The following is a 26,295-nucleotide window of genomic DNA, read 5'->3' on the forward strand; positions in this document are numbered from 1 at the left end:
TGATATTTAAACTCACTGTTTGGAAGTCTAAAGACAAACAGGAAGACTAAAAAAAGGAATATTGTTGAAACCAGCAGAGAATGTTACAGCATCATAACGACCAAAAGAATATTTTTACTCACTATTTTTACAGTCATTTTATAAAGTAGCCTTTTTTATTCTCACCTTGTGCAGAAGTATAGAATGATTCTTTGGGTAAAAGATACTGAAAGTGAATTTACATATTTTAGTAATTGGTTACATCGACATGATAATGATTTCTGTTATATAATCATTAATGTATAAAGGAGTAAAAGTCAATTCTGGCATCCAAGGAGATTCTTGGTAAGGTAAAAGAAATCATAATTTTAAAAAATCACATTAAGATGATTATTTCTGTACTTTCTTTGGAAGTCTGATAAGTAGGGTGAAAGACAAAGAATAAAAGCAGAGGAAGAAAAAATTCAATAGTTTTAAACTGCTTTACAATTATAAACAAAAAAGGAATATAAAGAAAATTAACTGACAAATGAGGAAAATATTTACAACAATCTTAATAGGCAGTGAGTTCTTACTCTTCATATGTATCTTGTATAAAATTCATAGCACTGAAGACCCCAGTAGAAAAATTGCGAACAATCAGATCTGAATAGAAAAGTGGACAAGGCAAATTACCAGATAATCTAAAAACTAAAAAGGAAAGGAAAAGAAAAACAACTGTTATTCTAGTTAACTACTAAAATGCAAATTAATAGGATACTGTTTTTTCCATATCACGTTTTCAAGTATTTTTCTAGAGTCATAATGTTTAAAAAAAAATCCATGATACAAAACATGCTCTGTTAATTTGAGGTAAGAATGTAAATGGAAGCAGCATTTTCTGGAAAACAGTTTAATGACATAAAGTTTTAGTAATTATTGAAGTTCATAACTAAAGAGGTATAATTGAAGAATGATGAATTTTGAAAATATTTGTTATGTAATATATAAGGTACAATGTTTATATTAAAAAAGCAAAATATGAAACTAAATTTAAAACTGCACTGTCCAATATGGCAACAACTAGTCACATGTAGCTTTTTTTTTTTTTTTTTTTTTGAAGGCACAGAGTCTCACTCTGTCACCCAGGCTGGAGGGCAGTGGTGTGAACATAGTTCTATAACCTCAAATTTCTGGGCTCAAGCACTCCTCCTGCATCAGCCTCCCAAGTAGCTGGTATTACATGTGCACACCACCATGCCCAGCTAACTTTTAAAATTTTTTGTAGAGATGGGGTCTCACTATGATGTCCAGGCTGATCTTGAACTTCTTGCCTCAAGCAATTCTCCCATTGCCTTCCCAAAGCACAGAGATTACAGGCGTGAGTCACCACTCAGCCACATGCATCTTCTGAACACTTGGAATATGTCCAGTCTGAAATTTTAGATATGTACACACCCACACACATACACATGTCCTGTTTTGATGTCCTATAATTAATTTTCTGTCAGTTTTTAAATTTTATCTATCTTATTAATGTATAGAATCGCCCTGAAATCTGGCTATGGAAAATATCTTGGTATAAATTCAGATGAGCTTCTTGTTGGGCATTCAGATGCAGTTGAACCAAGAGAACAATAGGAACCAGTCTTTAAAAATATAAGTGCTGTTATTGTTTATAAAAACTTCCTGTCAGTTTAACAGAAAGTCTGTAACAGTCAATCATAATATATTTAAAAAGAAAAAGTAGGATGCAATAGTATAATACATTAAATAGGAATAAATCAGTAAGAACATAGAGCCTTAAAGAGATCTCAAAATATAGTGCAACAAAAATAGCTTTAGTACTTTTGCCCACAATTATTTCTGTGTACCATTAGTGCCTAGATATATATCTCATTTCCACTGAAGAACCAGTCAATTTTAGGTCACAGAGTAGGAAAACAGAATAGTTCCTAAGTATGTTCCTTGTAGCAGAAATCATGGATGCTTTCAGAAACATTACAGACTGTAAGAGAACAGTGGAGCTAGCTAAGAACAAGTTGTGACAATTTGTGTATAAAATATAAATAATAATAGTTCATTGAAGTAAATTATCTCTAAAAGACTTTCAGTTCATAAGCTTAAATTAGTGTATGAAAAGATAGTTTTAATATAAGAAAGAAAGATAATATACTAATTCTTAATTTTAGTAAGTAGACAGTTGTAGTATATGGATGTTTTGTTAAATCTTTGTTGATACAGAATACATGATTTCCTTTTTCTGTGTGAGAAGTAAAGATTGAACAAAAAATATGTGAGTGCTAAACTGTCTTTAAAAAGTAGATAACTATATCAAAAACAGTAAGGACCAGTGGGTACCACGCAGAACAAGCAAATAGAAGATAAGCTCAGCCTTTGAGTAGCAGCTTTGGTAGTATACAATAATGAACTGAAAATAGGAACTCAGCAGTGTTTTCTAAGTTGACAGATTAAACAAACATCCCACCAGAAAGAGGTAATCACTTAGACTAATTTCTTCATCCCCTAGGATAATATCTTAAGTCAGTGACTTGAAAACTATTTTGACCCAATCCATTGAGAAATGCATTTTTACATTGCAGCCCAGCACACACATATGCATAACTGAAGCAAGAGTTGTACTTAACAATACTTACTTATCCATGTGTTATGCACCTTGATATTTCTTATTCTCTTTTACCCCTTCCTCTGTGTGTCTGTGTGTATTCCTTTTCCCCCCAGCCCACCCAATACCGTTTAGGAAACACTACATTGATTTCATTACCTGTTAATGTGTTGCAACCCCTTTGAGATGATCCTACTAGTTGTGATGAGATGTTTCTAATAAAAGTTACACCAGTAGAAAATGCCAATATTTCATAAGGCCAGGATAATGACTTAGATAGTACTAATAATACAACACTTTAGGAAAGTTCTTTTCATTTTATTTTTAGGAAGGACGCTAAGTTTCAAAAATTTAAATTTAAATGAAAGAGGGTCTTAAAACTCTATTTCAAAAAGGACTCAGCTGAATAATCTGTGGCACAGGTTTAAATCGCCTTGGACCACACCGCCATGTTCCAGGGCTCACCAGGAGCCATCCAGATGAGAGACCACCCAGCCCTTGGGACTTGACTAAGAAATTAAATCCATGTTATCAGCACATTTTTAACTGGATGTGATATAAGGTTAACATATTTTGTAATCATTGTATTTATAAATATTTTGTCTAAATGTTATGGTATTCCAAGTTTTCCAAAAGAATCAACCAAATACAAGTTATAAATAAACATTATATTTGTTACGGGAGTTAAGCTAACCAAATTTGTAACCCAGATTTAGATACACAAGAAAATCAGTTTTTAAAGTTTTGTTTAATAGAAAGCAGTGTAATACATCAAACATTAAACAACTAAAAATGTATATGAATATTTATTTTCACACACAAAAGTCCCTCAGACATTGATTCTTAAATTCAAAACACCAAAGGTATTGTATGTACCTTTTCATGTTTTCTAATTGTGAAGAAAATAAATTTTATTTAAAATGTTAATATTTGAATAAAGTGTGCATTCATAATTATGTTCCTGTTTTTAAAGTTAATTTTCCAAACAGAACTAAATCAGTTTCATCTTCAGTAGATCTTTCAGAAAGGAAGCAATCCTACCTCATCTAATTAGAATTTAGTCCTACTAGGAAGATACATTACAAATGTTTATTGTGGTAATCTTTGAATAGTAAAATGAAAGGTGATTTTGGTTTCCTTTTCTATATGTTCTTGTATTATATTTTTCAGGTTTTTCTCTAAGTTCTTTTCTGTGATTTTTAAATCAGGGAGGAAAAATTAATTCAGTCTAAACACTTAATGTTTCTTCCACAAGAAGTATCCTCATGGCTATTTTGTTATTTTGTTTCACTTAGGGGAAAATGGCTTTGTTGGCCTCAAATAGCTGCTTTATTAGATGCAATGAAGCAGGGGACATAGAAGCAAAAAGTAAAACAGCAGAAGAATAAATGATCAAGGTAATGATGACATTTTATACAGATGACTGCATTCACACATGCGATGTGACTGTATCTCTTTAAAATGTTAAGTCATCATTTACTGTCACTTTAAAGATTTAGTTAATAGCTTTTTATAATGTGGTGTTTCAAATAGACTCATTTTAAATTATAAATCCCATAGTTGGTGGCTTGTTTATACAATATGTTAGAGAAATCAGTGCATCTAGGAACTACCTTGCCATTATCTCCATGGATTAGTATATTTTTCTGGTAGTTCCACATGCTCCTTTTAGGCTTTCATTTTCTTGTTTTCTTGCTTGTATTTTAAAATCTGATTTTTTAAATAGATAACATGTACACGTGGTCCAACATTTTTAAATAAAAGCATAAAAGATTAAGATACATGCCTGCCATGCATCTTACTCACCTGTGTCCCAGCTCCTGTTCCTCGTTCCCTTTGTTTTGTTTTTTTATAGCCTCCTAAAGTTTCTTTATAAACATATGAATATATTTATAATTTTCAACTGTTTTACACTAAAGACAACCTCCTCTATAGTCTTCTCGACTTTGATTTTTTTTTCCTTAAAATTGTATCTTGGAGAGTTTTCTACTATTAGTTTGAATGTAGAACGTTTTCTCTTTGTCTTGCTTTTCCTCTCTTTCTCTCTCTCTCTTTTTTAACAGCCACACAAAATTCCATTTTAGGGATGTACCTTAATTTATTTAGTCTTTTGTAGATGGAAATTTAGGCTGTTTCCAGTCTTTTGCTCTTATAAACAGTGCTGCAGTACATAACATTGAATATGCATCAATTTGTAGATGTGCGGGTAGACCTGAAGATAAATTTCCAGAAGCAGAATTACCAGATCGGGGTATACGTGTTTGTATTTACGTAATGCTTGAGCTTCTGTGATGATAATCACTCTATGAAACGTAAAAAATCATAGCAGAACTTCTGAGGCCTTAGCCCTTACATTTTAAAAATATTTTTATTAATAGTACCTGTCTTCTTTGCATTAGGAGAAACATGAATCACATAAAACATGGTTTTTATTTTATTTTTAAAATTCATGTGCATCACTAAGCTGGAAATAAAAGTTCCTTATTCCAGGCTAAATTCCCTCATCCATAGTCAGATGTGTTATCCATTGCACCAGTGGCCTGTGCCCTCCCTAATCCTACTCTTTGTTTTACATCATTGTAAAAGTTACACAGACATCTTCATATCAAGGTGAAATTCCAAATAATACTGTTAATATAACCTACATAAATCAGGTAGTTAACTGGAACTTGATGAAAACATTTAAGGATTAATTTTTTAGACTCACAAAAGCCACTGATCTTTAATGATATACATATACCAGGATGTGTCTAAGGAACAACTCCCCCCTACTTGACACATGGTTTTTCTGTGTCTTGGCATTCCATCGCAGTACTGAGCAAAGGCACTGATCTTTAATGATAAACATATACCAGGATGTGTCTAAAGAATAACTCCCCCCTTCTTGACACATGGCTTTTCTGTGTCTTGGCATTCCATCCCAGTACTGAGCATCCAGAACCTTACTTTGTTTGCCTCTGTTGGGAATCACAGGTTGCATCCAGTCTGACCCAGATTTGCTCTGTAAGGCATTGTGGGGGCCAGAGTGGAAGGCTCTAAGAGAGGGGGCAAATGCCTTTTCTAAAATGCCCTTCATTCTTATAATTAGAGCATAAAAATTTATGTTACATTTTTCTCTACTACCAATGTAATTTAAAAGCATCTATCAATTCTCTGTATGTGCTTCATGTTAGATTTCCGGTCATATGTTTGATTTTCTTTTTAGAATAGTCTTGATTTCAGATACTTTCAAATCTAAAGCTCAAACAATTTCAATCTAAAATGTAGGTATTTTCTTACAGTTAGAGAAGTGAAATGTTATATTTTTTCGTTGCATGCATCCGGCACATGCGTTGTAGTCTTGAATTTCCATAATGCTCCTGTGAGGTGGATGTGAACTCAGCCTTACAGACAGGAAGACAGCCTCTGATCCTCCTTACATCCTCGTGGTTTTTGTCAGTCAGTTCATGGAAATAACAGTGATTTCAAAGTGTGGAAAGACAGGATGTGTACCCAGGCCCAGCTGACTCCAGAGGCCACTCTCAGTATTTCATAGCACATTGCTTCTCAGGAAACAGGTCATTGGGGAAATGCAGATGGGTTTGTGACTTACATTTAATTTTATTTATTTATATTTTATTGTATCATGTTTAAATTATTTTTCATCTGGATATCATCACAAAAGTGTTACTGAAGGCAACAATTGCAAATATATGTGCAGTGCTTTGCACTTATACAAAGATACAAAGATACTTATACAAAGATTGCATTTTTCATGATTTAAAGCAATTTTCAGATGAAATACAAAGTTTTCTGGGTCTTTTTGATTAGTCAAGTACTTGGAAGCTCTGAACAGTGATTATTTAGGACTCTTTTTGTACCATTTAATTGCAGGCTGTCCTAATCTCTGTCAGCCCTTCACCTTTATGAGCTTGCCTTGTCTACCAGAACACAGACCCCTCTTACTAAAGGTGGCATTGTGCTACAGGCCCTAGCAGGGAATGTTTTCTGGTCTGGGACCCCTCCAATCAAAACTGTCACAAAGATGTCATTGGCACAAACACGTTATTTGTCATCACTTTCTAAGCAGCCCTGGAACTGGACTCTGGCCACAGAGATCCCTTAGGAGACTTGAGTCCTTACCATTGCCAATTGCCTGTTCTGTGGGCGATCCTAATTGTTGAATGCAGATTAATTAACTTATGACATGTGATAGTAAACATCTATCCAAACTTAGGAGGATATAAGAAGCTAGTAAAAGAGGTGGGTTCCAATTAATTAAAAACAAGTTGTGTAATGTTAAAAGATTTAATACTTTGGTAATAGTCTGTGCAATGTAAAATAGCTATTAAGCTTTTAATCTGATCAAATGAACACTTGTCTACTAGGGATAATTTGATCTCAGTGTATTCACTTGGAGGACAAAATTAAATTAATGATTTCTTTATTGCCTAGCAGAATCTGATGTGTAAAGTGTTTCTGAAATAATTTTGTCTGTAGTGTTTCTGACACAAGGGCTGTGGAGAAAGCATGTGATAGCACTTACTCATATAGATTATATATATGAAGTAAAAACACATAGCCAGAACCTGTCTTTTTCTGAATATTGTTGCTCAGTTAATTTTGTCTTCTGCATAAGAAATCATCTCGAATGTTCTTATGTGATGCGTAAAGTGGGGAAGGTGGAAGATAAACATATAACCCATTGGATTCTCTTTTCCAATATCTAGATTAGATCCTGTGCTGAAAGAGAAACCAAGAAAAAAGATGACATTCCAGAAGAAGACAAAGGAAATGTAAAACAATGTGAAATCAATTATGTGTATGTATGATTTTCCTTTTAGACCTACAGATTTGACAGTGAAGTGCTTCTCAAAGTGCTTTCAAAATAAATTACCTAATTAGCTGGGGTTGGTGATGCATGCCTGTAGGCCCAGCTACACGGAAGGCTGAGACAGGAGGATTGAGCCCAGGAGTTCAAGGCTGCGGTGAGCTCGGATCACCACTGCATTCCAGCCTGGGTGACAGAGTAAGACCCTGTCTGAAAAAATGAAAACTGATGGACAAGAAGAGGCAACACAATGTAGCCTCTAGGACAGAGCACTGAGCTAAATGCTTTTCTCTTCTTGAGGGTTCAGTTTTCCTAATCATCCTACCAGCTCCCAAAGGTAGTCACTCTGGTTAGTCAATCTCTCTATTCATTCATAGAATGGGCCTGATGCCAGTCAAAGGCTGTGCTATGGCCAGGACACAGGGGACTCCAGCCAGCATGCCTTAATAGAAGTGGGGCCTTCTGCTACCCAGTCAATGAGTGGCCCTCCTCTTGAGAGGTTATGAAGGTCATCTTTGTTGTTCAAAATCTCCAGCTTATTTAAAAAAATACAATTAGACTTTTTTTTTTTTTCTCCCCCGAGACAGAGTCTCACTCTGTCCCCCAGACTGGAGTGCAGTGCCATGATCTCGGCTCATCGCATCCTCCTCCTCCCAGGTTCATGTGATTCTCCTGCCTCAGCCTCCCGAGTAGCTGGGACTACAGGCACGCACCACTGCACTCGGCTAATTTTTGTATTTTTAGTAGAGATGGGGTTTCACCATGTTGGCCAGGCTGTTGACCTCGAGTGATCCGCCTGCCTTGGCCTCCCAAAGTGCTGGGATTGCTGGCATGAGCCACTGTGCCTGGCCTACAATTAGATCTTTTTAATAAGTGAAAAAGAAATTAACGGTATTTACAAATTTAATAGTAAATATGTATAATCAGTTTGAGGTATTTTTCAATGAAGACATTTTCTTTGCAGAAAGAAATTTCAGAGCTTCCAAGACCACAAACTTAAAATAAGGAAAGAAGAGAGTAAAATTCTTAAAAAAGGCTCAGAAAGATGGATTTTTCATGAGATGCTTCTGGACAGGTAGCTATTTATTTACTTATTTTCACTATTTTCAGTAGCCCATAGAAATGGCATGTAGAAAACCTATATTCTCTTAAATTACTGTAGTTTTCACATTTTTGTGTTTATTTCTAATTTATGAGTGTGGCAATATTACCTAGAGAGGACATCATGAGTTTGGGAAAAGACTGTCAAGAAAGAATATCTAAAAATTATAACCGATTCTAAGTATATATTTTAAGAAATTCAGGTTTGACTGTATCTACTTCATAAATTTATCATCATCTTTTTATAACTATTAGAACCAGAGTTAGAAAGAAGCAGTTTGACTAATATAAAAATTATGTGGATTCTGTTAGAGTAGTTCAGGTTCCTTAAAATAAGCATAGATCAACTAAAAAACTAAGTATAAAAGCTGAACAAGTGAAATTGAAACAGTTTTATTGTAAGATTTGGAAGAGTGCAGGATGTTTATCATAGCACATTATTAATATTTATTACTCTTCCTATGTAGATAAGTAGTGTCCTAGATTTACAACATAGAAAAACAGGTAGAGACATTTAGCTGTGAGTGTACAAGTATAAATCAATTAAGTGCCAGATTTTGATAATCACCAGCCGCTCATTCAAGTCCTATGTTGCAAAGTTACTCTTACATTTTTTTTACATTACTTGATAAAGGCAATGTTTAATTACATATTTTCTATTAACTAGCTGGTAGAGTTCATACCTAAAGTCAGTAAATAATGTTAAGAGTTTTTTCCAGCTGAGCAAATGAGTATGTATCTAGTTGTAAGAAATCAAGAAGAGGATATAAAATATAATCAGGATGTGGACTCTAAAACAGAATAACCTCTATGTCCTGTAACTTTTATCACTCGTAATAATACAGCATTCTCACCCTATTAAATGGAAATTTAAAGCATCTTTAAATTCTAGAATAATTAAAATTGCTATTTGGATTGAAAAAGCCCTTAGGTGACATTTATTGAATATTAGGAAATAACTTTTATAAGATTAGAATCCATTTTTTATAGAAACCAAATTTGAAAGTATACATATTTTAATATAAGTGTTGTGGTAATACAGTAACCAAAATTGAACAGACAGTTTTAAAGCTTTTTATATTTAGTAGCAGTTGAATATATGTGGCATGTTTTACATAGATTAATTTTACTATTTTTCTTTGTTTAAAAAAGATAACCAAATTGAAAGCCGACAGATACTGCAAATGACTGGGATTTTTGTTTCTGCCTTATCTTTTTGTATTTTTTTCTGAATAAAATATTCAGAGGAAATGCTTTTACAGAGTTCTTGAGTTGTTGTGAAATTATTATTTAGCTAGTACCTAGTTTAACCAGGATTAAACAAGTTTAATCAGGATTCTTCATGGATGTACTTTTTAGCTAACTACAGTTTTTCACATGGAAATGAAACTTACAGTACACACTTAACATACCACATAATTTTTTTCTGGATTTCCTGTCCTGAAGCATGAAGTGTAGTAGAAACCAATTCTTCCTGCGCTACTTGTGGAATCTTTCTTACTGGATCATAATCTTACTTACTTTATACAATAGATGCTTAATCAGTGCCTTTAATAGGAAGTTAGAAACTCCCAATCCAATCAACAAGGCTTTGATTCTACCTCCTAAGTAGTATCCAGATCACAGACAATCCAAATATCAGAACTAGGGGACCGGGCAGAAAGGACAAATCATCTATTAGGGAGTGGGACAGAAAGTAGAAACATTACAAAGGAGCAAGTAGTCTCAGAACAGAGGGGAGAGTAGTACTGGGAAAACTCCCTACTGAGGAAAGGTTTGCCACAGTGGATATGTATGTGATGCTTTTGTCCTCTTGGGCTGGAATGGAAGCTGATAAAGAAGTTCAGACGCTACGTGTTGCTTAGGTCTGCTTTGTTGAAGCCTGTCTCTTTCAGAGTTCCTAAACACAATATTCCCGTGGCATCTAATCCCAGTGAGTGCTCCAAATCCAGGCTGTGTATCAGATGCCACGGGAAATTCTGCCTCAGGACTGAGGTTGGTTCAAGTGATACAAACCACAGAATGAGGAACACGCCTTCAGGAGACTGAATCCTGCTTCCCAACCCTAGCTTGGTATCTGAGACCATCTGCCTGCTGACTGGCTTTCCTGGCACAAACATTCTGCATGTAGGCACAGTGTGTTCCTGGACTCCATGTCAACCCATTCACCCTCATGTTCCCTTGGTTCCTCTCCCCAGTCCAGCGAGCAGAACTGATTACAGATCTTGACAACAGAAGATACAGATTTAAAATAACTTGCCTGTTCCCGTGGACTTTATCCACTAGTGGAGGAGGACAAGTGGACAAGGGGAGAGGGTAGGTGGGGGCTCCTTCCCTATTCCTCCCATTCCACTTTATACAAACCCTAGCTAGACCACTGGGAGAGCAACGGAGGTTAAGAATGACTGCATCTAAATATTGTCATCTGGTCCACTCTTCTTCCATCTTGTACACAAGAATATCATGAGTTTTGGTTAAAGCACTACTGAAACCAAGATAAACTCTGGCTTAGCATGCCCCTGACGGATCAGTCTAGTAATCATATCAAAACCAAGACTACCTAAAAGCACTAACCAAAGGAAAGCTCCCTCACCCCAACCTATGACTGCTCACATTTTTCAGATTGAATCATTTCAATTGTATTTTAAGGTTCATTGACTCTTTACCACCTCCAAGCTGCTCCTGAACACAACTGATTGTTATTTTTTAATTTTGAAAACTTTCTCACTTCTAGAATTTCCACTTGAGCCTTTGTTATTATTGTAGTTTCTTCTTCTCTGCTGTGATTTCCTATCCATTTATTTTATGGGTTTTTAGGGTTTTGATTTTAGTAAGAATTACAATAACTACTTTAAAAATCCACACTAATTCCAACATCTGGGTCATCTCGAGGTCAGTCTCTATTGATTGCCTTTTTCTTTGAATATGTTTCTTTATATGTTTGATATAATGGGATTGAATTCTGAATATTGTAAAACTAGATTCTGTTTTGTTCCTCTGAAAATTTTGATAATTTTATGTTGTATTTGTTGTATTTTGCTTGATTGTTTCTTTCTATTGTATACTTTACAATATATTTTCTTCCAATGGTTTTAACATTTCTATTTCTCAAAATATTTATGTTTATGTTAAAAATTATACAAAGTAACTTGGTGCAGTGGCTCCCATCTGTAATCCCAGAACTTTTAGAGGCCAAGGCAGGAGGGTCACTCGAGCCCAGGAGTTGGAAACCAGCCTAGACAACAGGACAAGACCCTGTCTCCACAAAAAATTATTAGGATGGTGCAAAAAGTAATTGCGGGTTTTGCCATTACTTTCAATGGCAAAACCCGCAATTACTCTTGCACCAACCTGATAAAAAAATAAGCTGGGTATGGTGGTGGCGTGTGCCTGTGGTCTCAGCTATTTGGGAAGTGAAGGCAGAGGTGGGAGGATTGCTGGAGCCCAGGAGTTCCAGACCAGCCTGAGAACCTGTCTCTATGAGAAAAATAAATAAATAAATAAATAGCTGGGCCCACGTACCTGTGGTACTAGCAACTTGGGAGGCAAAGGCAGAGGTGCCAGAATCACTTGAGCCCAGAAGCTCAAGGCTGCAGGGCACTGTGATTGTGCCACTGCACTCCAGCCTGAGTGATGGAGCATGACCCTGACTCCAAATAATAATAATAATTACAAAAAGGAAAGACCTAGAACACCAGGTTTGGGTTAAGTATTCTAAAATTCAGCTGACTTACTCTGTTAACTATAAAGCAGGTTGCCACAGAAAATATAGCATGCCCAGTTAATTTGAAATTTCAGATAAACAAATACTTTTTTCAGTGTAAGTATATCCCATGCAGTATTTGGGACATGCGTATACTAAAATATTATTCCTTGTTTATCTGAAATTGAAATTTAACTGGGTATTACATAATTATAGCAGCCTGACCATAAAAGATATGAGCTGAGCAAAATTCTACTTTAAACTTCAAGATTTATAATAATGCATTATTAATCAAGAACTATTATTTACTGAAAACTGTGTAGATCCCCGTATTTATCTTTTTAAATGTGGAACTAGGAAAGCTACATAAAGAACATTTATAGAAATAAATGACTGTTCTATAGCTGAAAGGAAAACTCTAGCTTTCATTTTTCTCCCCAAACTTAAGGTTTATTCTACATTTGTATAAACAATAAAATTACAGCTCAACTTTGGAAGCACAGATCATAATATAAAAATAAAGCAAAGATCCCAGAAACATTTAACAGGCAACAAATCTTTCACATCATCTTACTATATCAACTAAACATATAATAACTTAGAATGATCCATTAATTATAAGTAAAGAATAAATTCTTTTACAAAGCATAACTATTAATATTATTGACCATCATAAGAGCAAATATTTTAAGTAAAACACCATGAATACTTTACAGAAAGGAGCGAGTTGCAGACACAGTCATTCTTGGATTTCTTTCAACACCAGGCTTTCTTCCCTTTTTACCTGAACTGGGAGTTGAATATTTCCTCTCTTTGCCCTCTGACCCTCTAGTCTCTGAAGCATCTTTTGTACTAGAGGTATGTGCAGAGACTTCCTGGAAATTTGGATTTCTAAATTGTGCTGTTGTATCTTCTAGGCACTGCAGTGATCCAGATATAGAGCTGTTGCTCTTGCTTGTGTAAGTGTAACATTTTGATTCAAAAAAGGAAGTAAAAGGAAGAGAGTTGATTACATTTGGCTACTGACATTAATAATAATAAATAATAATTGTACTTGTAATATAAACATCTGAAAGTTTTAGTTCTAAGAATGGGTGTCCACATAAGAAAATTATGTAAAAATAATTAATGTCTATTATAATTACTTTTCTTTAACCAAAGAAAAAGTATAATTTAAAGATGGCTGTTTAAGGATCAAATTGCAGCCATTGGTAAAAGTAGATATTAGTCATATTTATTAACTGACACACAGTGATACTGAAGGCACTTACTTCTCAAGAAACATCATTTTTTCCCAACAAGAACATACTACATCCTAGACATGAAATGAAAATAAGCTTTAATTTTCACCACAGGAGGGCGACAATCAGAGAACTGAGGTGGTACAGATCCATTAGAGGACCATATCCATGAGTCCATCAGTCTCTACTGTAGGACAGAGCAAGAATTTTTAAAGAATCTCGGTAAAGGCTCCTTTTCAAAAAAATACAAAGATTAAAGCCTTTGAAACGTAAATTATTTTTTCCAGTTATTGCATTGAGGACAAAGTTATAGTTGCAAAGTTAAGATTTTTATAACTATCCCTAAAATTGATTCTCAGTGACTCCCTTGATCTACATATGTTAAGGAAAAAGGTAAGATAAAGATGTGTTAAATATTTTCCAGTTTTTAATAATCAGTTTTAATATAAGGTATACCCAAATAATGGTTAATTAAATGACAATGAAAGCATGTTATAGCAGAGGCTCACTTATCAACATGCCTTGAAATTAAAGGTTTATAAGGTGCATAAGGGCAAAGTTTTTGATGTTGCCATTACATTCACAAAAGTATCTGAGGCGTGTACAGCATGAAGTTCACTAAGTGCTTGCAACATAACCAGCACTAAATTTTGTTGAATAAATAAATTAATAATTTTGTATAGCATCTGTTCAAAATCTCTGATGTAAAAATGAAAATAATCTGAAAATGTGCAAAACTGAAATTTTCCACATACGGCTGCCAATTCGGACAAACAATAAGATGAATTTCAAAATGAGAACATGACAATAAAATCAAGTTTCAAAATGGCTGGCCTTTTTTAGCAATACCCATGTTCAAAAAAAGGAATAAGACATCAATTGTTTTGAGAACCAAAATTTCACTGCTGCTTTTCTCAAACCCTGTTGTTAATCTAAGCCCCCATGCTCTTACTGTAAATAACAGATTTTCATCATAAAATACAAGAAACAGGCAGGGTGACTGTCAATAACAGATATTCATCATCAAATACAAGAAACAGACCAGGCACGGTGGCTCACACCTGTAATCCCAGCAATTTGGGAGGCTGAGGCGGGTGGATCACTTGAGGCCAGGAGTTTGAGACAAGCCTGGCCAACATGGTGAAACCTCATCTCTACTAAAAATACAAAAATTAGCTGGGTGTGGTGGCAGGCGCCTGTAATCCCAGCCAATCAGGAGGCTGAGGCAAGAGAATCGCTTGAACCTGGGAGGTGGAGGTTACAGTGAACTGAGATCAAGCCACTGTACTCCAGCCTGGGCGACAGAGCAAGACTCTGCCTTAAACAAATAAATACACAACATAACAGAATCACTGGGACACATTCAAAGCAGTGTGTAGAGGGAAATTTATAGCACTGAATGCCCACAAGAGAAAGCAAGAAAGATCCAAAACTGACACCTTAACATCACAATTAAAAGAACTAGAAAAGCAAGAGCAAACACATTCAAAAGCTAGCAGAAGGCAAGAAATAACTAAAATCAGGGAAGAACTGAAGGAAATAGAGACATAAAAAACCCTTCAAAAAATTAAGTAATCCAGGAGCTGGTTTTTTGAAAAGATCAACAAAATCGATAGATCACTAGCAAGACTAATAAAGAAGAAAAGAGAGAAGAATCAAATAGGTGCAATAAAAAATGATAAAGGGGATATCATCACCGATCCCACAGAAATACAAACTACCGTCCGAGAATACTAAAAATACCTCTACGCAAATAAACTGGAAAATCTAGAAGAAATTGATAAATTCCTTGACACATACATCTTCCCAAGACTAAACCAGAAAGAAGTTGAATCTCTGAACAGACAAATAACAGGCTCTGAAATTGTGGCAATAATCAATAGCTTACCATCCAAAAAAAGTCCAGGACCAGATAGATTCACAGCTGAATTCTACCAGAGGTACAAGGAGGAAATGGTACCATTCCTTCTGAAACTATTCCAATCAATAGAAAAAGAGGGAATGCTCCCTAACTCATTTTATGAGGCCAGCATCATCTTGATACCAAAGCCTGGCAGAGATACAACCAAAACAGAGAATTTTAGACCAATATCCTTGATGAACATTGACGCAAAAATCCTCAATAAAATACTGGCAAACCAAATCCAGCAGCACATCAAAAAGCTTATCCACCATGATCAAGTGGGCTTCATCCCTGAGATGCAAGGCTGGTTCAACATATGCAAATCAATAAATGTAATCCAGCATATAAACAGAGCCAAAGACAAAAACCACATGATTATCTCAATAGATGCAGAAAAGGCCTTTGGCAAAATTCAACAAAACTTCATGCTAAAAACTCTCAATAAATTAGGTATTGATGAGACATATATCATAATAATAAGAGCTATCTATGACAAACCCACAGCCAATATCATACTGAATGGACAAAAACTGGAAGCATTCCCTTTGAAAACTGACACAAGACTGGGATGCCCTCTCTCACAACTCCTATTCAACATAGTGTTGGAAGTCCTGGCCAGGGCAATCAGTCAGGAGAAGGAAATAAATGGTATTCAATTAGGAAAAGAGGAAGTCAAATTGTCCCTGTTTGCAGACGACATGATTGTATATCTAGAAAACCACATTGTCTCAGCCTAAAATCTCCTTAAGCTGATGAGCAACTTCAGCAAAGTCTCAGGATACAAAATCAATGTACAAAAATCACAAGCATTCTTATACACCAATAACAGACAAACAGACAGCCAAATCATGAGTGAACTCCCATTCAAAATTGCTTCAAAGAATAAAAAACCTAGGAATCCAACTTACAAGGGATGCGAAGGACCTCTTCAAGGAGAACTACAAACCATTGCTCAGTGAAATAAAAGAGGATACAAACAAACGGAAGAACATTCCATGTTCATGGGTAGGCAGAATCAATATCGTGAAAATGGCCATACTGCCCAAGGTAATTTATAGATTCAATGCCATCCCCATCAAGATACCAATGACTTTCTTCACAGAAATGGAAAAAACTACTTTAAAGTTCATATGGAACCAAAAAAGGGGCCACATTGCCGAGTCAATCCTAAGCCCAAAGAACAAAGCTGGAGGCATCATGCTACCTGACTTCAAACTATACTACAAGGCTACAGTAACCGAAGCAGCATGGTACTGGTACCCAAACAGAGATATAGATTAATGGAACAGAACAGAGCCCTCAGAAAAAATGCTACATATCTACAACCATCTGGTCTTTGACAAACCTGACAAAAACAAGAAATGGGGAAAGGATTCCCTATTTAATAAATGGTGCTAGGAAAACTGGCTAGCCATATGTAGAAAGCTGAAACTGGATCCCTTCCTTACACCTTATACAAAAATTAATTCAAGATGGATTAAAGACTTACATGTTAGACCTAAAACCATAAAAACCCTAGAAGAAAACCTAGGCAATACCATTCAGGACATAGGCATGGGCAAGGACTTCATGTCTAAAACACCAAAAGCAATGGCAACAAAAGCCAAAATTGACAAATGGGATCTAATTAAACTAAAGGGCTTCTGCACAGCAAAAGAAACTACCATCAGAGTGAACAGGCAACCTGCAGAATGGGAGAAAATTTTCACAACCTACTCATCTGACAAAGGGCTAATATCCAGAATCTACAATGAACTCAAACAAATTTACAAGAAAAAAACAGACAACCCCATCAAAAAGTGGGCAAAGGATATGAACAGACACTTCTCAAAAGAAGACATTTATGCAGCCAAAAAACACATGAAAAAATGCTCATCATCACTGGCCATCAGAGAAATGCAAATCAAAACCACAATGAGATATCGTCTCACACGGGTTAAAATGGCGATCATTAAAAAGTCAGGAAACAACAGGTGCTGGAGAGGATGTGGAGAAATAGGAAAACTTTTACACTGTTGGTGGAACTGTAAACGTGTTCAACCATTGTGGAAGTCAGTGTGGCAATTCGTCAGGGATTTAGAGCTAGAAATACCATTTGACCCAGCCATCCCATTACTGGGTATATACCCAAAGGACTATAAGTCATGCTGCTATAAAGACACACGCACACGTATGTTTATTGCGGCACTATTCACAATAGCAAAGACTTGGAACCAACCCAAATGTCCAACAATGATAGACTGGATTAAGAAAATGTGGCACATATGCACCATGGAATTCTATGCAGGAGAAAAAAATGAAGAGTTCATGTCCTTTGTAGGGACATGGATGAAACTGGAAACCATCATTCTCAGCAAACTATCGCAAGGACGAAAAACCAAACACCACATGTTCTCACTCATAGGTGGGAATTGAACAATGAGAACACATGGACACAGGAAGGGGAACATCACACACTGGGGACTGTTTTAGGGTGGGGGGAGTGGGGAGGGATTGCATTAGGCGATATAAACCTAATGCTAGATGACGAGTTAATGGGTGCAGGACACCAGCATGGCACATGTATACATATGTAACTAACCTGGACATTGTGCACATGTACCCTAAACCTTAAAGTATAATAAAAAAAAAAAAGAAAGAAAAAGAAAAAGAAACAACAGATGCTGGAAAGGCTGTGGAGAAATAAACACTTTTACACTGTTGGTAGGAATGTTAATTAGTTCAATCATTGTGGAAGACAGTTTGGCAATTCTGCAAGGATCTAGAACCAGAAATTCCATTTGACCCAGAAATCCCATTACTGGGTATATATCCAAAGGACTATAAATCATTCTAGTATAAAGATGCATGCAAGCGTATGTTTATAGCAGCACTATTCCCATTAGCAAAAACATGGAATCAATCCCAATGCCCATCAGTGATAGACTGGATAAAGAAAATGTGGTACATACACGCCATGGAGTACTATGCAGCCATAAAAAGGAATGAGATCATGTCTTTTGCAGGGACATGAATGAATCTGGAAACCATCATCTTCAGCAAACTAATACAGGAACAGAAGACCAAACACCACATGTTCTCACTCATAAGTGGGAGCTGAATAATGAGAACACCTGGACACAGGGAGGGGAACAACACACACTGGGGCCTGTCATTGGGGACGGGGAGGAAGAGCATCAGGAAGAGCTAACGCATGTGGGGCTTAATACCTAGGCACCTAGGCTGTGGGTTGATAGGTACAGCAAATCATCACAGTGCACGTTTACCTACGTAACAAACCTGCATGTCCTGCACATTTATCCTGGAACTTAAAATAAAATTTTAAAAAATAAAAAGAAAACAAGAGTACTGAAAATTGGCTCACAGTTCCACAGCCTGTACAGCAAGCATGATGCTGACATCTGCTCAGCTTCTGGGGAGGCCTCAGGACACTTAACAATCATGGTGGAAGGGAAAGCAGGAGCAGGAGGAAGAGAGAGAGGGGGAAGGTCCTACACACTTTAAACAACAAGATCTCATGAGAACTCTATCACAAGAGCAGCACTAGGGGGATTATGCTTAACCATTAGAAACTGCTCCCATGGACCAGCCACCTCGCAGCAGGCCCCATCTCCGACAGTGGGAACCACTGGAGGCTGCTCCTGTGGACCAGCCACCTTCCAGCAGGCCCCGTCTCCAACACCTGGAACCACTGGAAACTGCTCCCATGGACCAGCCACCTCCCAGCAGGCCCCATCTCCGACACTGGGGATTACATTTCTATAGAAGTTTCTAATAATTTTGGAACACATATTAATAACATATTTATAAAAATATAGTCCAAAGTAGCCCAAACATCATTCACTCTTCTATTTGAAAGTTTTCCCTCTATTCTAATGTGACAATCTCCAGCGTCATTAATCAGAATCCTGCATTTAAGGGCATCTGTTAAATTTTATAGCTGATTATAAGACCATCATTTAAAGAGGACCAAAATGAGACAATTGTCTGTGGATGACAAAAACATTAAGGGCAGCCACAGTTAAAGACATGAACAACAGCCTTTAAAGTAGAATTTGCTGTAGAGCCTATTATGAGGGAGATATTTCTAGTTATTACCTCTTTTATTCTAAACCATGGAAAAAGGACCTATCAAATAAAGTCCTTCTAGAAGACTGAAGGGCTCCTGGCAATGTTCTCTTTAATCCATGATGTGGGATAAGGGGAGTTTTTACTGATTATGAGGCAATGTATATACCACTAAAGTTTCAACACCCCAAAAGGAAAAAAAAGGGGGGGGAGGGAAGTCCTGGAAGAACCAGATGGAGCCGTAGCAGAAGATGATTTAAATCCACTGACCCCTGAATTGTGGGCTGGTTGTGCTGCATCGCTCTGTGACTTATGATTCTGCCACAAAAAAGATCTAATTCCCAGGGTTATAGGAAAAGACACCTGTGGTACCCCTGAGGCAGAGAGAAGGGAGAAATCCAAACCTGACTTAAGTCTAGGGTTCTTAAACCACACAATCTGCTCACAAGGAGGACCTTAACTCTGAAGATACCGATTTGGGGCTGTTTCAAAAAAGAAATTATAAATATGAGTGGGAAAGAGAACAACCTTCGCCATATCCAGTGGCAAAAAAATGAGAGAGAGGGAAGAAAGGAAGGAGGGAAGGAAGGAGAGAGGGAAGAAAAGGGAAGGAAGGAGAGAGGGAAGGAAGGAAGTAGGGAGGGAGGGAGGGATGGAAGGAAGGAAGGAAAGAGGGAAGGAAGGAATGAAGGAAGGAAAGAGAGAAGGAGGGCAGGAAGGAAGGAAAGAAGGAAGGAGAGAGGGAAGTAAGGAGGGAAGGAAGAAAAGGAAATAGGGAAGGAAGGAGGGAAGGAATGAAGGAAGGAAAGATGGAAGGAAGGAAGCAGGGAAGGAAGGAAGGAAGGAAGGGAAGGAACTTGGATATGCACAAAAACAAAATTTAAATTAAAACGGAATTCTATCAGCTGACCTAATTGGAAATGTACTATTTTCTAAAATAACCTATACAGTCCAAAGGTAAAAGGGTGCTGATTGGTATTTGTAACTCTCCAGCATGTATTCGAATCAATTTTAACATCTGCTGAAGTCTACCAATTGGCATACCTTCACAAACTTAACCAATACTGGAGCTCAAACTTTGTTATACCTGAGATTTCACTAAATTTAAACATTGCATCCCCTAATCCTAGCAGAGTAACTGCATATAGAATACAGGACACATAGTTATGCCTCACATTTGTTACCTTGACTAAATTTACCGTAGTCATAGAAGCCTTTGTCCATAGGTGACCTGGATGCTCTGACCCTATGAGTAACAAATTGATATTAAATCATTTGAACTTACACATTGACTTCACCAAATGTAACCTTACAGAACTCCCTCTCCTGTTTTTTTTAAATTTGATTTATTTTTAATTTTTCATTTTTTTTAGAGATGGGGTCTTGCTCCATTACCCAGGCTGAATGAAGTGCGGTGGCACAATCATAGCTCACTGCTGCCTTGGACTCCTGGGCTCAAGCAATCCTCCCAGTTTAGCCTTCCAAGTAGCTGGGATTACAGGCATGTACCAGCACAGCCAATTAAAAAAATTATAGAAGTGGAGTCTTGCTATGTTGCCTAGGCTGGTCTCTAACTTCTGGCCTCAAGAAATCCTCCCCTGCCTCGGCCTCCCAAAGTGCTGGGATTACAGGTGTGAGCCATCGTGCCTAGCCTCCCCATCTTGATAAATTATCAAATATGATCCAACATAAATTACAACATGACTTCAAATAAATAAAACTTATTATATAAGACCTAATTAATTAGTGAAGGGGTGATAATCCTCATTGCTTCAACGTTTAGCAGTAGAATCTGGCCTGTTCTTAAACCTGCAAATAATAAATGGTGTTTCACAGTGGATTACTGTAATGTGACTGCAGTGCTCCCATCCATTCAGGCCCTCGTACCCAATGCCTAATATTGTGGTTAATTTTTTTTTTATTTCAATAGGTTTTTGGGGAATATGATGGTTTTCTTTTTATTTCAATAGGTTTTGGGGAAACAGGTGGTTTTTGGTTACAGGACCAAGTTGTTTAGTGGCGATTTCTGAGATTTGTGGTGTACCCATCACCCAAGCAGTGTACACTGTACCCGTTGTGTAGTGTTTTATCCCTCACTGCACCCACCCCACCACTCCCAAGCTTTCCCTGAGTCCCCAAAGACTATTGTATCATTCTTATGCCTTTGCATCCTCATAGCTTAGCTCTCACTTATGAATGAGAACATACAATGTTTGGTTTTCCATTCCTAAGTTGCTTCACTTAGAATAATGGTGTCCAGTTTCATCCAGGTTGCTGTGAATGCATTATTTCATTCCATCTTATGGCTGAGTAGTATTCCATGTGGTAAATATTTATACCACATTTTCTTTATCCACTTACTGATTGATGGGCATTTAGGCTGGTTTCAAATTCTTCTAACTGCATATTGTGCTGCTATAAACATGCGTGTGAAAGTATCTTTTTCATATAATGACTTATTTTCCTCTGAGTAGATACCCAGGAGTGGAATTACTGGATCAAATGATAGATCTGCTTTTACTTCTTTGGAAATCTCCTCACTGTTTTCCATAGCTGTTGTACTAGTTCACATTCCCTCCAAAAAGTGTAAAAGTGTTCCCTTCTTAACACACCCATGCCAACATCTATTAGTTTTTGATTTTTTGATTATGACCATTCTTACAGGAGTGAAGGGGTATCATATTGTATTGTGGTTTTGATTTGCATTTCCCTGATAATTAGTTATGCTGAGCATTTTTTCATGTTTGTTGGCCAGTTGCTTATCTTCTTTTGAGAATTGTTTTTTCATGTCCATAGCCCACTTTTTGATGGGATATTTTTCTTCCTGGTTTGTTTGAGTTCCTTGCAGATTCTGGGTGTTAGTCCTTTAATCAGAAGTACAGATTGCGAAGATTTTCTCCCACTCTGTAGGTTATCTGTTTACTCTGCTATTTCTCTTACTGCGCAGAAGCCTTTTAGTTTAATTAAGTCTCATCTATTTATCTTTGTTTTAGTTGCATTTGCTTTTTGGGTTATTGGTCATGAAGTCTTTGCCTAAGCCAGTGTCTAGAAGGTTTTTTCCAATGTCGTCTTCTAGAATTTTTATGGTTTCAGGTATTAGATTTAAGTCCTTGATCCATCTTGAGTTGATTTTCGAATAGGGTGAGAAATGAGCATTCACTTTCATTCTTCTATGTGTGGCTTGCCATTTATCTCAGCACCATTTGTTGAATAGGGTATTCTTTCTCTGCTTTATGTTTTTGTTTGTTTTGTTGAAGATTAGATGACTGTAAGTATTTGGCTTTATTTCTGTGTTCTCTATGATGTTCCATTGATCTTTATGGCTATTTTTATGCCAGTACCATGCTGTTTTGGTGACTATGGCCTTCTAGTATAGTTTGAAGTCGGCTTCTAGATTTGTTATTTTTGCTTAGTCTTGCTTTGGCTATACAGACTCTTTTTTGGTTCTAGGCTTTTACTACCTTAAGGTATTTCCCTTCTATGTCTTTTTTAGTTCCGTGTGAATTTTTGTAGTTCTGTGAAGACTGATGTTGGTACTTTAATGGGGATTACATTGAGTTTGTAGATTGCTTTTGGCAGTATGGTATTTTCACAATATTGATTTTACCCATCCGTGAGCATGGGATATGTTTCCATTTCTTTGTATCTATGATTTCTATCAGCAGTGTTTTGTAGTTTTCCTTGTAGAGGTCTTTTGTCTCTTTGGTTAAGTATTCCGGATATAATTAAGATTTTGTCTGCAAAGATTGCATGCAATTGACAATTATAGGAATATACTATTATAATTATAGGAATTATAATATTCCTAAGGTTTTTATTGCAACTATTGTAAAAGGGGGTGAGTTTTTTATTTAATTCTCAGCTTGTTCACTATTACTGTATAGCAGAGCCACTGACTTGTGTACATTAATTTTTTATCCTGAAACTTTGCTGAATTCATTTACCAGTTCTAGTAGCTTTTGGGATGAGTCTTTAGGGTTTTCTAGGTATACGATCATGTCATCAGCAAAGAGTGACAGTTCGACTTTCTCTTTACCGATTTGGATGCCCTTTATTTCTCTTATCTGATTGCTCTGGCGAGGACTTCTAGTACTATGTTGAATAGAACTGGTGAAAGTTGACATCATTGTCTTGTTCCAGTTTCAGGGGGAATGCTTTCAACTTTTCCCCATTCCATATAATGTTGGCTGTGTGTTTGTCATATATGGCTTTTATTACCTTAAGATATGTCCCTTCGATGTTGATTTTGCTAAGGGTTTTAATCATAAAGGGATTCTGGATTTTGTCAAATGCTTTTTCTATGTCAATTTTGCTGAGGGTTTTAGGCATAAAGGGATGATGGATTTTGTCAAATCCTTTTTCTGCATGTATTGAGAGGATCATGTGATTTTTGTTTTTAATTCTGTTTATATGGTGTATCACATTTATTGACTTGCAGATGTTTAACCATCCTGCATCCCTGGTTTCTCTTCAGATCGTATACCTCTTTCACCTTATGATGGTTAATTTTATTTGCCAAGTTGGGTTGCCTAGATATTTGGTTAAACTCCCTGGATGTGTCTGTGAGGGTGTTCCTTGATGAGACGAACATTTGAATATGTAGACTTAGTAAAGTAATTGCCCTCCCCAGTGTGAGTGGGCCTCATCCAATCCATTAAAACCCAAATAAAACACAAGGGTAGAGGAAGAGAGAATTCACTCTCTTTGATGATTTCAGAGCTGAGACGTAGATCTTCTCTCGACTTTGAAGTCAGACGTGGACTGTAACTTATGCCATCAGCTTTCCTGGTTCTCAGGACTTTAGGCTTGGACTGGAACTCCAACATTGGCAGTCCTGGTTCTCCAGCTTGCTGACTGCAGGTCCTGGGACTTCTTAGCCTCCATAACCACATGAGCCAATCCCTTATAATAAACCTATATATATTCATGCAACTGATAAATATTTTGTTGTTACAGATTTGGCTACCATGTTCTTCTGGTGCCTATTTTAACAGAGTCTCAGTCATAGCCTTCCTTCGTCTCTGAAGGGACCAGGCGACCCACGGAGTGCCTCGGCAGCCTTGTCATTACATGCAATCTTCACAGACAAGATCTCACTGCAACCACCTTTCTACAGGAGCACAGGTGTGACATTGTACTGATGACATCATTCTCAGAGAAAATTCATTTTACACACTAAGGACACACAGACACAAGGAGGCTTACACAAAGGGAATGGACCTTTCCCAACACAGTAGTGCAAGGCCCTGCCACTTTGCTTCAATTCCTGAAATTTCCTTGGTAAATATGGGGCTGCCCTATTCCTGAGACTTTCAAAAAATAATTATTCATCCTCTCAGCATCCACAATGTTAATACAAGCCTAATATTCTTTAATTTGTGTTTTGTTTTTTGGAGGTACAGTCTTGCTCTGTCACCCAGGCTGGCATGAAGTGGCATGGTTTCAACTCACTGCAGCCTCGACCTCCTGAGCTCAAGCAGTTCTCCCATCTCAGCCTTCCAAGTAGCTAGGACTTCAGGTGTGTGCCATGACACTCAGCTAATTTTGTTTATATTTTTGTAGAGAAAAGGTCTCGCTATGTTACCCAGGCTGGTCTGAAACTCCTGGGGTGAAGCGATCCTCTTGCCTCTGCCTCCCAAAGTTCTGGGATTACAGGTGTGAGCCACTGTGCCCAGCCCTTTAATTCTTTACTTGGGGTTCAGGTGACAATATATTTCTTATTTACAAATCTTACTTAATCTCACGGATGCTGTCATTGGCAAACTGACCCACCTTGAATGAAGCCTCCTCCAAGTCTGGAATCTGTCCGAATTTAAATTAGCAGGTGTTCCTATGAATTCCCTCAGAGAACACACTGTGGATGATTTAGCAACCTCTTCCTATGCCTCCTGAAGTATCTGGGTTGCATATGGTGGCCATAAGTAGTCCATGGGCTTCTGATGTAAAAAACAAACCTGCCCCTTTTGACCCTGTTCTGTACAGCATCAGGGCAGCGATTGCTGACCACATGCTGGACCCTCTGGAAACAGAGGGCTCTGCATCCATGTCCACGAGGCTTCATGTCCATCTGGCCATCAGGCCTTGGGAAGCAGCACCCCACAGCCTTGGCACAGCTGCAGAGACCTCCTTGCATCAGGATGGAGTCAAACCTGGACCCCCTGCCATTCTCATCTGCAGGAAACACTGGCCTCCTTCATCCTTAGTCTGTGTTGCTGGAAGTCACCCGTCTCCGAGGCCCCTTGGGATCGACTGAGTGACCAGCAGTGAAGTTCGTCCACCTCCTGAATGGATGCCATCATCTGACGTGATGGAGCTCAGTGGGATGCTGCTGCCTTCCCTCGCTTAGCTAGGATGTCCCTGATAAAGGATGACACCAAAGCCTCAGCACGACTGGCCAAACTTGAGGTGGTCATCTCAGCACTGATGCTGGGCCAACAATTAGCCCCATTTGTACATTTTTACAAATTTTTGGCAATTGCCAAGAATTCTCCACCTTCCCTCCCCATTGAATTAAAGAAACTTCTTGCCTCATGGATACTCAGAATACAGTCAAGGTAACAGATGCCTTTTTTTTTTTAACCAAGGACACAGTACGGATCTCACAGGGACACTCCTTATCCCCTGCAGAGAGTTCCAGACACTACTGATGGTGACCAAGGCAACATTTCATCAGAAAACACAGTGCTAGGCTTGTGAAAGTGTCCAGTAGGGCTTCTACTGCCCCTATAGGCTGCAGGCAGCTGCTTTAGTTGAGAGATAGACTGAGCTCCTCAAAGAATCCCTATTTAAGTTACGAAGCAGCGAGTGGACGCCCTGCTGGGTTCCACTGTTGCCACAGGCTTTGATTACTCTTAAGTTCATGCTTCTTAGGAAATTGCACTTTTT

At 37.4% G+C, this 26,295-nt stretch overlaps 1 protein-coding gene across 9 annotated transcripts; it reads left to right on the top strand.

The window, feature by feature from the left end:
• The first annotated feature begins 3,879 nt into the window (after positions 1–3,879).
• LOC100611163 (protein FRG1B) lies at positions 3,880–25,958 on the top strand. Of its 9 annotated transcripts, XR_010150847.1 has the most exons (6): positions 3,880–3,981; positions 7,294–7,385; positions 8,359–8,469; positions 24,367–24,534; positions 24,813–24,928; positions 25,588–25,958. XR_010150847.1 is itself a non-coding variant. In XM_063792764.1 (4 exons), the coding sequence occupies exons 1-4, from the start codon at positions 3,973–3,975 to the stop codon at positions 24,416–24,418; spliced, it is 264 nt and encodes an 87-aa protein (XP_063648834.1). In that variant the 5' UTR covers positions 3,880–3,972; the 3' UTR covers positions 24,419–25,958. The 9 variants fall into 9 exon arrangements, 2 of the variants coding, with proteins under 2 accessions (XP_063648834.1, XP_063648835.1); XR_010150844.1 differs by having other exon boundaries at positions 24,367–24,690; positions 24,807–25,958; XR_010150845.1 differs by having other exon boundaries at positions 24,807–25,958.
• The last annotated feature ends 337 nt before the right edge of the window (positions 25,959–26,295 follow it).

The sequence above is a fragment of the Pan troglodytes genome, chromosome 15 (assembly GCF_028858775.2).
Source record: "Pan troglodytes isolate AG18354 chromosome 15, NHGRI_mPanTro3-v2.0_pri, whole genome shotgun sequence".
Lineage (NCBI taxonomy): Eukaryota > Metazoa > Chordata > Mammalia > Primates > Hominidae > Pan > Pan troglodytes.